This window comes from Alexandromys fortis, unplaced genomic scaffold, assembly GCF_014885135.2.
Source record: "Alexandromys fortis isolate MF-2015 unplaced genomic scaffold, M_Fortis_MF-2015_v1.1 scaffold_19, whole genome shotgun sequence".
NCBI lineage: Eukaryota > Metazoa > Chordata > Mammalia > Rodentia > Cricetidae > Alexandromys > Alexandromys fortis.
Window position 1 is genome coordinate 4,288,929 of NW_026067890.1, and position 16,171 is coordinate 4,305,099.

At 36.4% G+C, this 16,171-nt stretch overlaps 1 protein-coding gene across 1 annotated transcript in view; it reads left to right on the plus strand.

The window, feature by feature from the left end:
- Dpyd (dihydropyrimidine dehydrogenase) overlaps nt 1–16,171 on the plus strand; it is a 752,991-nt gene that overhangs the window by 379,348 nt on the left and 357,472 nt on the right. Inside the window, exon 13 of the mRNA XM_050160025.1 lies at nt 3,755–3,970. Within this exon, the coding sequence (XP_050015982.1) occupies nt 3,755–3,970 (216 nt within the window). The remainder of the gene's footprint in view (nt 1–3,754; nt 3,971–16,171) is intronic.

Consider the following 16,171-nt stretch of genomic DNA (forward strand, 5'->3'; position numbering starts at 1 on the left):
TGCGTCCCCGGCACCCGGCCGCCCGCATGGCTAGTTTATACCCAGAAATAATTACACGGAAACTGTATTCTTTCAAACACTGCCTGGCCCGGCTAGGTCCAGTTTCTTATTGGCTAGCTCTTACATATTGTTCTAACCCATTTCTAATATTCTGTGTAGCCCATGAGCTGGCTTACCAGAGAGGATCTTAACCTGCGTCTGTCTGGAGTGGGAGCATCATGGCGACTCCTACTCAGCTTCTTTTTCCCAGCATTCTCTTCTGTATACTCCGCCTACCTAATTTTCTATCCAATAAAATGGGCCAAGGCAGTTTCTTTATTAATAAGAAATCACTCCCACATCATCTTGTCATTCCACATTCATAAATCAAAGCACTTTGAAGCCCATAAAAAGTTGTCAAGCTAGAATGGAAATAAAATTTAAATAATTGTGGTATTGAAATCTGTTTGTTTCATGTGATGATATGAAATGTAGTGACTATCATCAATGAAAAATATAAAGATATAAAAAATAAGAGTAGAAAGAATTTAAAAATAAAATTATCAAATAAAATTACATACTGATGTGAAAAATTAGTGATGGAGGGATACTCAGAAATCTCATCCTGCTAGAAACATACATTCTCTTCATTTATGTAAAGCATGATCTTACTAATTTTCCTAGTTAATACACAGTAGACACCCACTCAGTCAGCCAGTGCACTAGTTGATTCTGTGTCATTTCTGGTTCTGACATAGAATAACTTTCCACTGTGAAGATTGCAGGGAACTAATAGTCTTTACTGTTCAACATCTCTATCATATCTGTTATTTGCTAACACTATCAGGTGACTGGAAAAACAGTATTGTCTGAAATTGAAAATCTGGGTAACATGTGTTTTAGAGAAGAATGCAATAAGGTCCAATTTAAAGCTGTGTGATTTAAGGGCATCCACCACATCAGCAGCCAAAGGTGGTGAAAACTCTTGGAAATCTCAGCATGGGGGCCAAGCCTGGGATTTAGAAGGCACTGGTCTTTCAGTGAGAGCTGAAACTTGAGATTCAGGCCACAGAGTCAGGTACAGGCGAAGAAGGCTTTTCTATAATGTAGAATAAGAAGTACAGCTTAAGGCAGAGGTGGACAAAGACAAAGCAAACATAGTCTTGTCTGTGCACGCATGCAAGCACACACACACTCACATCTGTAGTTAAGATATATAACCTATGACCCTCTCATTTGAAAAAGCTTTGTCAGTAAGTGTATATTTACACTTAACTTGTTCAGTACATTTAGTTTTCTCTTTATTAATCTTAAAGGAAACCCTACAAAATTTGTACACAACATTTTATTTATAAATTCTAAAACAGTAACCTTCTTATTTTCGAACCGGGCCTTATTTAAAAAAAACTACATATATTAAGTAATGCAAGCTGAACTATACATGCAATATATCATATTGCATGTATACACACATATATGTATGTGCAAACATACACATACAGAGACAAATACATAATGCCATTTGGGGATGTTGCTTTATGCTGTAATAACTATAGTCAAAAACAAGCCAAAATTTATCTGCAGTATTGACAAGATTGGATATTTCAGTGCCCAGCTACAGCAAGCAGAACAGTGTATTCATTTCAGGTTAGAAATATACAGCACCATCTGCACTCTTGCTGTGCACATCATTCACAACAGTGCCCAGTGTTTTGCCTCTGAATGTGCATATAGGAAAAATTACAGGAGTAATTACTTACCTTATGTTCAAACTTTTCTTTTTATCTAGCCTAAAACATAATTTGATTCTTCTCAAACTATCGTCAGAATTAAAATACTATCAATAACAAGGGTGATTTTCTTCCATATCCATCTGTATGATACCTGTCCACATGGACACACACACACACACACACACACACACACACACCTCCAATTTTCCCTAAGGCACATGTTTACATTCTTGTCTTGGTGTAGATAGGAGACTGCTCATTCATTTCCCAGCCACTCAGATCTGAATAATCACACAAAAACTATATTAGCTACAACACTGTTTGGCCTATTAGCTCAGGTTTCTTATTAACTAACTCTTACATCTTAAATTAACACATTTCTCTTAATGTATAATCTCCACGAGGTTGTGGCTTACCGGTAAATTTTCTGGGGCATCTGTTTCCTTCGGCAGCTCCATGGCGTCTCTCTGACTCTGGCTACTGTCTCCCTATATCTCTGGATTTCCTGCCTGGCTTTATTCTGCCCTGCCTTAGGCCGAAGCAGCTTTATTCACCAGCCAATAATACAATACATATACAGAAGGACATCCCACATCATCTTGGTTTATACTTAAATAGTATTTTGATTTCATGTAGAAAACAAGAGTCAAGCACAATGAGACCACCCAAAATTGTGGCTCAGAAGAGGGAGGAGATTAGGTGTAAAGAATTTAAATTTGATCAGAGAGGGAGGAATAGGTAGATGGATGCAGGGAGAAAAAGATCCATGAAAGCCAGATAATCCCTGGTGGAGAATGAAGAGTATCTATAGCTACAGCCTAAATGCCACCAGACTCTTTTTTTTTTCAAAACCAGAAACACAATAGCCTTTCAACGGGCAAGTTTGATGCCTTTTTGCATATTAAGTGAGCTTTTCTCTGCTTTATAAGTGGTGGAGGACGGAAAAATGATTTCTATGCAAGTCATGGTAATCTTTATCTACACAAGACACATGCCTATAAAATTAAGGTTCTGCTCAAATACCTTTTCTTTGGAGTGATGATTCACAAGAGAACAGAACTCTACTTATGAATTAAGTAGCCCTGTCCATTTACTAACTACTTTGCCTGAGAATATTCATCCATTTTTGTATTTTTCAAGTATTTGTCTTTCATAGATAAACAGAAAGCAGGAAGAAGGGCTGAGAGGGGGACAGAAGAGGGTGAGAATAAGGAAGGAAAAGAGATAGGGGAAGAAAAGAGGACAGAGACATTCGACAAGCATGTTCTATCCTTAAGTGAGCCAGGTGCCTAAGTATTTTTATTAAAACATATTAACATCTTGTTTACAGTGGTCACTGAACACAGCAATGTGCATTTCTAAGTACCAACCGAAGATTTTCATGTAAACTGGTATCTGTTTCTGGTTATGTTTCTGAAAAAACAAACTCCTTCAGTCCTCAAGTGTGTAATTTCTGTTGCAATTAGAAATCTCCCTGCGGCCTACTTTCTGCATTTCCCAATATCCCTCTGAGGTAGGAAATGAGACAGCCAGAAGTCCCAATGATGTACTGAGAATTATAGAGGAGAAGAGGCTGGGCATGCTAAGGGGCCATCCTGAAGCCACATCCAGAGCAGTGAGATTGCTGGGAAATGACTTTAGACCTCCTCACTTGCCATGGCCCATATCTCAGCGCTAAGATGTTTTCATAAATTAATGGCCAATGAAGCTGGGCTAATGGAACCAGAAGAGTAAATTAGAAAATGATCCCCTCTTGTGTTTGAGTCACAGTATGTTGGAAATAGAGGGTTTTTTTGTTTGTTTGTTTGTTTAATTGATTTTCCTTCTGTTCACTACATCTATGGCAACTTTTAACTTGGAAAATATATGATAATTTTGTATAATGTTGAGGTACTGAAATCTGACTTGGGGCAGTTTTCGACAGGGAGATGGACCAATTGTGTTCATTTGAATGCTATGGTAAAAAAAGATACTTGGGAAAAAATTATATGGCATTTCAGGTATGATACAAAAGCAGTTATTTGCTGGCTTGTTTCTTGCAGGCACAATATGGATCCTTGGTATCTGCCCAGCCTGAACTGCCGCTGTTTTACACTCCTGTCGACCTAGTGGACATCAGTGTGGAAATGGCTGGGCTGAAGTTTCCCAATCCCTTTGGTCTTGCCAGTGCCACGCCAGCCACTAGCACACCAATGATTCGAAGGGCCTTTGAAGCTGGATGGGGTTTTGCTTTGACCAAAACGTTTTCTCTTGATAAGGTAAGAAAATATGTTTGAAGCTACATGCAAATGTCTAGCATGCATTTTAGTTCAAAGGTAAATATAAGATAGAACGTTTTTAAAGTTTGAGATGATAATTATCAAATAGTTGAAAACATTGAACATTGCAGTTTAATTTTTTTTTATTTTGTCTGCCCCACAAATAGAGGGCTTGGAATATATTTTAACTTTGTATTGTCTAAGAACCATCAAAAATATAGTTTGCCTGGTGATGTAGCTCAGTTGGTAAAGTGCTTGCCTAGCAATGCAAAGATCTAAGTTCAAACCCCAACACTACATAAAACAGGTATGGTGGAGCATGCCTACCATCCCAGCACTCAGGAAATAGAGGTAGGAAGATCAAAATTCAAGGCCATTGTTTGCTACATTTCAAGGTCAGCCTGAGCTACTTGAGGGCTGCCTCAGAAACCTATACACAAATAAACAGACTAGTATAGTAGTGATTTAACATTCAATAATTCCTGTTTTAATTGAATTGAATTATTTTAATTGCTTATATTAGAAGGATGTCATATGATGTTCTGTTATTTGTGTGTATGATGTAGGGTTTTCATCACATTAAACATTCCTGTCTCAAATATTTTTTTTAATTTTCTTATCCAAAAAGCTTTCAAGCTCCTTTGATCTACCTCTTTGAAATGCAGAATATGTTTCTGAATTTATAGTCATGATTTTGTGTTATAGCACACTAGAACTGTTTTCTAAGTAACTTGAACCCAAGTGATCCACCTTTCCCCTCTCCTCTCTCTTCCCAATGCCCCACCCAGCCTTTAGTTAATACCATTTGACTCTTAACTTCCTCTTTTAAACTTCCATATGTGAGTGAACTCATGTGGCACAAGTCATCCTCCTGACTGGCTATTTCAGTTAACATGATGATTCTGATGTACCTCCATATTGCTGCAAACTCAAGATTTCTTTGTTCTGCTGAAAAGTACTCCATTGTGTATCTGTGCTATATTTTCTCTATCCGTGCATCACTTAATGAATGTTAAGGAAGTTTCTGATTTTGTGCTATTGTGAATAGTGCAACGGTTAACATGGAAATACATATTTTTTACATACTGATTTTATTTGGATATATATCCCATGGGGGGATACTGCCTGATAATATGAGGATTTCTATTTTTAATTCTTTGTTTTGACATTATTGTTTTGTGATTTGAGGACTGTGTAAATGTGAACATATGTTTCAATTCAAAGTTAGGAAAACAATGGATTTAGTTTGCATAACATCCTATTATTAACGACATGTCTTACAGACTTTCTCACTGAAATTTGTTGAGGGTGGTAATACGATTTCTCATGAATTTCATAATAAAAACACACCCCCACGAAATTAATTCCATGTGACATTATGGTTTTATGCTTTTAACAGGAGTTCTACATATTGAGGAAATGATTAAATTTGAGATCAAATCTTTAGGGCAAAAAGGAGAGTCAGTGAAATGGTTCAACAGGGAAAGACCCTTAGTGTCAAGGGTGGTAACTTGAGTTTCATTCTTATAACTGAGATGATAAAAGGGGGATACTGATTCCTAAAATATTTACCCTGGTAGCCACATGAGTCATATGGCAAAAGGATGCATTCTCTTAAGAATACATACAGACACACACACACACACACACACACACACCACATACACACACACAAATAAGCACATACAAATTAGCAAACGAATAAATGTAAGATAACTTTAAGCATTTAAAACATGGAAATGCACACTACTAAGGTCAGATGATTAATGGGATGGAGACAGACAGCATCCTTACATGGTAGTGAATTAGAAGTCTAATTTACAGAATGAAAAGAAGCATTTCATGGGCCATTTATTGAAAAGTTTTGAACCGACAAGCCACATCAATGTGGTTAGAACTAAGTTGTAGTTAGTAACAATTAATGTGTTAGAATGGGTGGATCTAGTGACTAAATAGAGTATCATTATTTAAATCTTCCTTATCCTGGGGCAAGAAAATAACAGAGAACTACCACGCACCATTAAAACTCATTCTTCCTTCTTTCTTCTCTTACTGGGATCAATAGCGGACATTATTAGTAAGGTATTTTGGCTTTCTTAGTCTGACAGTTTTATAAGAGGTTGGGTAAAGGTGGTGCAGGAAATCCAGGAAAAAAAAACCTTAGGAGTTAGAAAAATCAGAGCAAGGAAAAATATTTCTTAAGGATTGTGGTGAGGTAGAAAAGGTATATGTGAAACTCAACCATTCAATTCAATTTGGATAAAGATTTTTGATAAAATAGTAATTCGAACTGGATAGTCTGGATGGATTTAAATTATTATGGATGAGTTGTGTTTAGTTTTGTAGAATATTAATAGCATATTTGTCCTTGTTTCTCTTCATATTTTAAGAATTCTGGAAGCTGTAATCAAATGTTTAACCTGTTGGTATCAAAAATCTCCAGAGCCTTTAATGATGTATTCATTATGCTATTTAATATACACACAAACAGGAATAGGTATTTAATCAGGTTACAAGTGAAGAATTTTGGTGCAGGTGGGGAGATGGTTTGGATTTGCTGCTGGTTTGTCAAATTGAATTCTGAGTCAACAGAATCATCTTTGCTCTATTGGTGACATGCATTGTTATGTTACCCTGGGTCACTCAGGAACACAGAAGCTGTGTCCTTTATAGGACTCACCAGAAGAGGCAAATTTAGAAACTAACTTCCTTCTTAACCTCCCATTCAAATACAATCTATCCATTCAGAAGTCTGTGCTGTAAGTTGAGAAGATATGAACAAATATAAATAAAATCTGGCACTGAAAACATTGTGACAACTCCACTTGCTTATTTTGATAGTGGTATAAAACTAGTATGCCAGAACTGCTTTTAAGCTTATCTGTAAAAATTGTAATGACAAAAAAAATCACAGTGCCACCTTGTACCTGAGTAATGGCATGTCCTAAAAAGAGATACTCTTCTATATATAAGTTTATAGAGCACTCAGTCTACCTCCTAGAAAACTACAGCTTGTTTCTTACTTCATCCTTAATTACCAATGAAACCTATGGTGAATATATAATTACATCATATATGAGTACCTGTGTCTTATTATGGATGAAATGTTGTGCACAACATTTGAACTCTCATTTCCCTCCACACAACCTTTTCTAAAGACAGGTATTAAAATATCACATATAATATACATGTGTGTGACATTACAGCAGACCGATTGGGATTAGACTTATTATAATTTATTATGCCAATTCAAGAATCTGTTTAAAACTGATTATAATTCAGAATCTTGACATTTGAAATTTGGATGCTCATAATATGACAAAGGCTAGTCTGTGGAGTTTTGTTATCGTATGAAATATTAATATTTCACAACACATCTCTGATGAAGTACAATTTGCCGAGGCTGCATATGATAAAGAAATTAAATGCTCACCAAGGGAGTTCAGTCAGAATTAGAGCCCTGCTTGAACATCTGCTGGAAGTTTCATTATCCCGTGCTATGCCAGTGCGGCTCCCTTGTTTTCCTAGATTGACAGCTGAATATTGCCATGATTCCTGCAGCAAATACATTTAGCTCAACGTTGCCCCCCCTTTTTTGTTTTATTTTTTGGGGGGAAGTGTTGGAGACTGCTTTTGATTTCCAAACTATATTTTTTATACTCTTGACATTTGTAGATGCCACATTGAGGTCTAATTTGGTGTAGCAGCAATAGGCCATTGACTTGCAGGGAAATGCCAGCTGATATCTCAGTAAACAGAAATATTATTATTCTTCACCATGCCGTCTGTATAAAAGCTGGGTATGCTTTCTTGAGGGAGGCAAATGATCAGATTTTTAATGCCAAATATAAAAAAGATCTGTGTTTGCTTTTGTGTTAAATAACATCAAAGACGGCTTTTATTAACTCTCTTCTTCTTTCCCCAAATCAATCTTTCTAAGAATGAGTGTCCCAAAATAAGTAGATGGCTTGCTTTGAGATGTTATTTGTGTTTTACAAGAGTGACAAGTGATATTTAAAACCAAATTGTGAAATCATTTTCTCCATAAATGCAAGTTTAAATTAAAAAAAAACAGAAAGATGGAAAAGAAGCCAACCTGTGAGGCTTTATTAAAGCTAAATTATTATGATAAAATTGAGATTGATCTTTGGGCTGACAAGGGAGGGGGACTTGATTGGGGGAGGGGGAGGGAAAGGGGAGGCGGGGGTGGGGAAGAGACAGAAATCTTTAATAAATAAATAAATAAATAAAAACTGAGAATTGCTTTGTTTATGAAAAACGCTACAAAACTCTGTGGGTATCACATAAAATACCCTTTGACCTGGGTTCCTATTATATGAACAAGAAACAAATAAAACATTTTATTTATGTCAAATGTCTGTGTAATTCTATCTTCTCATAGAAATACATATTATCTATTGTAAATGTATACCTCCATATCAAACACCTAATTGAGAGTTTTTTAAATAAAGTCTTGGTTCAGTATACTTATTTTAATAAATGTCAGATGGCCAAATACAAAGGCAACTGCATAATATATTACCTCCCAATATTTAGGACCTGAAGATAGCAGTAAGTTTCCTCTTGCTTTGTGGTCACATCTTATGGATTGTAGTTATTTGGGTAAAACACAAACTTAAAACGTATCACAATGCTGAGCTCATAGCAAAGAGTTTGGTAAACTTCTCACAGATACTTCACAAAAATGAATAAATAGATTATTTGCCACGAGCATATTGAGTTTCTTCCCTCAACCATTTGAACAAGTAGTTAACACATAAAGCAATTGACTGCTCTCAGTATTGATCTCAATCACAGGAGAAAAGGCCAATTTAAGATTTCTCATCTCTTGTGTTGTTTCTATACCTGTCTGAAACTGAAAACATCGGTGGAATTCCTGCCTGCATGGGTGATATTTGAAGAATGAGATCATTGACGCTTTCGAAATGCAGAGGACTATTGAGAAAACAGAATAGGAATCACATTGTATTAGGAAAATATATAAAAATAATCTGGTCTGACTATGTAAAATCATGTATTTGTAAGTCTGGCAGAAAAAAACGTAACTTGGTTTTTTGCTTGTGTGTGCACCTGTGTGTGTGCATATGTATGAATGAGGCATCCAGAGATTAACATCTGTGTGATGCCTCAATCACTTCTCTGTAGGTGGAGACTACTCTTTCATTTCCCAGCTACCCTGACCTAAATAATTACACAGAAACCATATTAATGATAATACTGCTTGGTCAATAGCTTAGGCATACTCCTTGCTAGCCCTTACCTCTTAAATTAACCCATTTCTATTAATCTATGTATTGTCATGAAGCTGTGACCTAACAGTAAGGTTCTGGAGTGTCCTTCTCCTTCATCAGCTACATGGAATCTCTCTAACTTTTCCCTCTTTCTCTCTCTCTTTCCCTCTGTTCAGCTATCCTGCTGCCTGGCTTTGCTCTGCTACGCCATTGGCCCAAACAGATTTATTCATCAAACAATAAAAACAACACATATACAGAAGGACATCACACATCACTTCTCCAAGTAATGTTTGGGGCAAAGTCTCTCACTGAATATGGTGTGTACAGATTTGGCTTGTCAGGCTGAACAGCAAGCCCAGAGATACTCTTGTTTCTTTATCTCCCAATATGATATATATATATATATATATATATATATATATATATTCTGCTCTTAATTTTTAATGCAATGTTTTAATTGGAATATGTGAACCAAACTCAGCTCCTTAGTTCTTTGACAACTGAGACATAGCTAAATAAACTTGAGGTTTTTTAGTAAAAAAAAGTTATGCTATATCTTTAAATTAATGCATCCTATTATTTATAATATAATATATATACATTTCTATATTAGAAACTTATTCCTTTTGTAGATACACAGATTAATAGAAATAGGTTAAATTAAGATGTAATAGCTAGCCAATAAGAAACTAGAGCTAATAGGCTAAACCATGATTTATTTAATATAGTTTCTGTGTGGTTATTTTGGGGCTGAGCAGCGAAGAACAGACAAGCAGCCTCCTACGGCACTACTGTACAGAGAGAAAGGAGAAGGACTTTTGCTTGGAAGTCTCTAGTCACCTATGCAGATTCTACAGCACTATCTGGTCATGTATTGTATTGGAGTTTGCTTTTACTATAGCTGTTGATACTAGGCAGGTACTCACATATTCAGTATAACTTATGGATGGTTTGTAATATATCAACAGTGTTTTACCACACTAATATCCATATCAACACACACTTTTTTAAGAGAAACTAATATTCTAAGTTATATAAATTTGCCTAGTCTTAATGCAATCATCTATTTGCATGCAACTATGCATAATGGAAATTTGGACTATATTCATATGTACATTCTTCAGATTCACATGGTGCTTGTGGGGCTCACACAGGGCCTCCATCAGTAGATGCTCAGAGGAGGGCAAGATGTTCTTGCTAAATACCTTAGGGTCTCAAATGGTGTATCATGATTGCTGAGGATGTTGGGCCTGTCTGCTTGTCTTCATATCCTCTCATGCCTTACTCTAACCCATTAGCGTAGAAGCTAGTTTGGCCTCGTTCATAAGGTGACTGCTTTCCAAGATGAGTGAATGCTGAAAGGTCTTCGGAAGTAGCAATCCAAAGCTCGCTATCAGTACCACCATAATCTCTTAACCACATTACAACTTTATAGTCATCACCCACTTATTGGATAGAACTGCAAAATTGCATCACAGTGAGATGTGGATCCAGATCACAGTCACCTTTGCGATTAGTCCTCCAGTGACAATCATTCACATGACTCTGGTAGGCAAAATGTATCTACCCTGTCCAGGCTTTCCCAAATGCCATCTAACCACGTGGTTTCATGATCACTAGGTCCAAATTCACAGACACATGACTGGATTTTATTACCCATATGTAGAATTGAGTGAACTGGAAAGGCATGTTCCCAACATAAGATGAAATGTTGGGGGCTGGAGATAATGGTTCAGCAATAAAGAGAACACATTTCTCTTGTAGAAGACCCAGAGTCGATGCCTATACCTACATGATGGCTTAAAATCCTCTGTAATTTCAGTTTTAAAGGATCCAACACAACTCTCTGGTCTCTGTATGCTTGAGGCATACATGAGTATCCATAAATAAAGGCAGGTAAAACACTCAAACACATCAATTTAAAACAATAGTATGCCCAAGACAACCTGTTAGATATTATTGTCATTTGTAAACATAGTCCAAGCTAGATGATGGTCCCCTGTCCATAGCAGGGGAAATTGAAACTGAAATTCTGTTTGTCAGGTATCTTCTGGGATAGTGGGTGTTTCTTTCTCATTTAGGGTCTGCTGATCTGTTTGGTAGTGGCTCTGCATTTTTTGTTCTGCTTTAAGTTTAATACTCTAAGCTATTATTTCTAGAATTTGGTGGCTACTATGTCCTTGTAGATTGCCAACAAAAGCTCTATCAGCAGCCTAGTAGCATCTTCAGTATGTTCCTGCCTATAGACAGCTAAAGCTATTCTACTCTTTGTTCTGAAATGTCTCGTTTAGTCTAATCTTGTAGTGTTATCACCAAAGAACAATTTTTGTCTTTTCAATAATTCATTGGGGGAATGGATTTCTTCACATCTGAGCATGCCTCTCTCTCATAGTGCTAGTTCCTGAGAATTTTAGAACTCCAATGTCTACTTGTGAGATTCTAGGAGGGACCAGTTTAAATCTTGTAGAACTTAGCAATCTGTCTGGTATTACACTCTGGCTTGGTATGATAGTCATTGAAATGTGCTTGAGAACCTTCTATCTGTGAGAGAGTCATTCTAAACAATAGCTTTATTTTCTAATGTAGCAGTCTCCGAACACTTTGTTTGGCTTAAGTCTTGCTTTGCATGTTAAATACATCTTTCTTAGGCTTCTATCTGTCTTGCACTTCCTTTTATATTTGAACAAAATCACTCGACTGTCACTTTCAGCATTCTGCCTAGAGACTCCCTTAGCATCACGAATGTATCATGTACTTTCTCTTCTGAATTATCACTAGCAACATTGCCCTGTCTAAATGTAATCCAGGTTGCTATTTTCCCAGTCCCCAATATAAAAAAAAAAATAAAATAAAATGCTTCTCACTACATGTTAATCCTGCAGGAAGTTTAGTGCACATCTTTCCGTTTTTACCATCAGACTATTCTTTGTTTTACAAGACTCATAATCTCAAAGCTAACATCATGTGCTTTAGATTGGATACCCCACCACATGACTGATTTCTGTATAATTTGGGACATAGCTTCCTGTTGAACCTCACCCTAGTTTACAGTGGTTCAGTTGAAGAGACAAAGGAGAATTTATATGAGCAAAGAGGTCATGATCATGATGAGGAAACAGTGACAGTTGACCTGAGCTAGTGGAAGCTCACTGACTTTCAGCTGACTGCTAGGAAACAAGCATAGGACTAAACTAGACCCTCTGAATGTGGGTAACAGTTCTGTGGCTTAGGCAGTCCGAGGGAACCACTGGCAATGAAACCAAAATTTATCCCTAGTGCATGAACTGCCATTTTGGAGCCCATTCCCAATGGAGGGATACTTTGCTCAGTGTAGAAACTGGGGGAAGGGCCTTGGTCCTGCCTCAACTTGATATGCCAGATTTTGTTGACTCCCCATAAGAGGCCCTACTCTTTCTGAGGAATGAATGGGGGGGGGGTAGGGAGGAAGTTAGAGGGAGCAGGAGGAAGGGAGGGAGAGGGCACCTTGGTTGGTATGTAAAATGAAAAATAAATGATTTTCATAAAAAATAACAACAAGGTGATCCTCCCTCTATCATTTGTTGGGGCTGGTCAGGGCTTGGCTGGGCGCATGTTGGGTATTCACAGCTGTTCACATGAAGTGACTGCATGGTGAAATGCTGGCTACCCAATAGTTATGGATGCTTGTATTTCTACAGAGAATTACAACTGGCAAAGAAAGTTCAGGGAAAGTGCAGGTACCCAAGACTCAAAGCATTTAGTTTGAACGACTAACCACAGTCTTGTGATCACAATCCCGCTAGAACTATTTCCTTCCTAAGTCATTGTCTTTCTTTGTGTTCTCTAGCACATGGGTTCTCTCTCTGAGGGGTAATGTGACTTGGCATTTGTTCTGTCTGGTAATGATCAGCACCCCGATTTATATTTATATTTGACTGGTTCTTGATTCTTATTTCCATTTCAGATGAATAGTTTGGTTTCCTTGACCTTTCTAAAGTCTTTCTGTGGACCATCATACCATCGTGCTTTCCTTCACTGTTCTCATAATTGCAGAAAATGTCTAGGCTCTTGGCCATCTATCTGTGTGCTTTCTGGTTTAGCTACTCGCAGCAAGATGGACGTGAAGTGGGACATGGTCCTTTTTGCTCACTATTGCATTCTCAGCACCAAAAACAATGTCTGGTAGCAAGGGGAGGACTCACGGCATACTTGGTAGATGAATGCATAATCCCAGGATTCTAATTTCAACCACAATTTTATCTGACAGCCCTTCCGTGGCTCGGGGGATAGCTCTCGTGTCTTAGCCATAAGACTTTTCTTTCTAAATCATTCTGTTTTTATTCCATAATAAGATTTGCAGATTTTTTTTTACCACGTAGGTTGCCTATTCTCCCATGTGGTTTTCAAGAAACTTGCTTTGATCCACATTATCTTAATTGAGAGGAAGTTGTGCCTGCATTTGCACAGATTGGACAAACTGGGATCACCTACCAACCAGACAAGAACTGGAGAATAACACTAACAAGTCCATAAATGCTAGAAGAAATTACTGAAAATTCTGTGAATATCTTAAGTAATATTTTAGAGCCTATCTAAGTTTCTTTAGAATATAATAAGGGATGTCATACTTATATCCATAACTCATTTTGGGATACTATTTTGAAAATAAATATCTACATTATTTTAAAACATTAAACAGATCAACTTCATCATTCAGGTTTTCAATTTCTTATCAAGAAAGTCTATGACACAGTCATGACCAAGAGTCCATCCTGCTTTTTCACTGTCATTTTGGATTTTTTGTGAGTGTGTTTGATTAATTTTTACTTAGTGTAAAATATTGTTCTCCTGATACATTCTTGTGCTTTAACTAAAGGGATATAATTATTTAAACAAATTCAATCTTAACTCATCTAGAAGGCTCAGGACAGCCTGTAAAATCAAAATAATTTCTTGTACTATTAGTGTAATTATTAGCTGGTTAGGTTAAGTTGTTATTTATGTTTAATTTTTTAAATGTTGTAGCATGATGAATAAAAACTCAGAGACAGGTATTAGGGTTCAACCTGAAGACCAGAAAAGCAAAGCAGTCAGTCACTGGCTCTTATCTCAACCTCAGTTCAAAAATGGTGCTTCTGCCTTCAGAAAACCTCAGAATGAGACTGTGCCAGAGAGCTGTCTCCTCTTGTTTTATAATCCTCTCTAGTTCTGGGATTAAGGGCGTGTACAGCTATGCAACTACACCTGATTTCTATGGCAACCTAGTGTAGCTACTGGGATTAAAGATGTGTGTCATTGTGCCTCATCTGTAAGGCTGGCCAGTGTAGCTGTTCCACTTTTCTGATCTTCATGAAAGCTTTATTTACTAAAATACAAATGAAATGATAAGGAATATCTTAATTAAAAGGCTACAGTTGACACATGCTGGTCCTCTAGGGGACTTTATCTCAAACTTCACAATTGTTGATTTGACCCTCATCATCTCTACAACCGATGAGTTTGTGGTCCTGTGTTCTTGAACACATACTCACTTGCATTGCAAGTTCAGAATTGAAGCTACCAATAAATATGCCGTTGTCTCTCCCTAAGTTCTCATTTAATGTCTATTATGTGCTTTACCATGTTTGTAAGCTCTATTTGCTAAACAGAAAACATAAATTAGGTTATTTGAAAATACAAATTAACAAGTACAGTAATGATGTCAAATAAAACTCCTTTAACTCTAATCAAAGTGATCATTTTAACCATGTACGTTATTAAAGTTATTCAAATTCCTTCAATGCATTCTTTCTTTTTTCAAAAATAGATTTTTTTTAAATAATGCATCCTGATTACGATTTTCCCTCCCTCTACTGCTCCCAGTTCCTCTCTACTATTTCCCTATCTGATCCCACCTACTTTCTGTCTGACAATTAAAAGCAGGCTTCTAAGAGACAAGAACAAAATAAAATAATAAAATAAAATACAATATAAAAAGCAAATAAATCATAAAAGAAAAAATACAGAAGTAAAAGAGCCCAAGAAAAGAAGAAAAGGAACATGAAATAAATATAAATGCAGAGAGCCATTCATTTGTACAGAGAGCCCATAAAAACACTAAACTAGTAGCCATAAAATATACATGAAATATCTGTGAGGTAATATAAATACAAACATACATGTATAGATATATGTGTATATATGTGATATAATGTGATAAAACATACACATATATATTATCACATATGTGTATATATGCGATTAAAAAAAATAAAGTCCTGAAAAAACATCATGAGACAAGAACCTCCAAAATGCCATTGAGTTGGTTTGCTTTTGACCATAAAACACTGAGCATGCAGCCTGCCCTTAAGAGTACTTATGTATGATTGAAGTTTTGTTGGTTATACTAGTCTTGTATGGCATCTCTGGTCTTTCAGAGTCTACATGTGTCCAGACCCTTCTGGCTTTTAGAATCTCTAATGAGAAGTCAGAGGTTACTCTGATAGGTCTGCTTTTATATGTTACATAGTTGTTTTCCCTTGCTACTTTTAATATTCTTTCTTTGTTGCGTGTGTTTAGTGTTTTAATTATTATGTGTTGAAGGCAGATTTTTTTCTTTTAGTCTATATGGTGTTCTTTATGTTTTTTGTACCTTGATAGGCATTTCTTTCTTTAAATTAGGGAGTTTTTCTTCTATGATTTTGTTTAAAATACTTTCTGTGCCCTTGACCTGGATTTCTCTTCCTTTCTCTGTGCCTATTATTCTTAGATTTGGCCTTTTCATAGTATCCAAGGTTTCCTAGTTTTTTTTTTTTTAATTTAACATTTTCTTTGCCCAAAGCAATTATTTCTTCTATCGTGACTTCAATGCCTGAGATTCTCTCTTCTATCTCTTGTATTCTGTTGGTTAGGTTCCTGTTTGAATTTCTGAATTTTTCTTTTCCAAATTTTCCATTGTTTATTTTTTAATTGACTCTACTTCCATCTT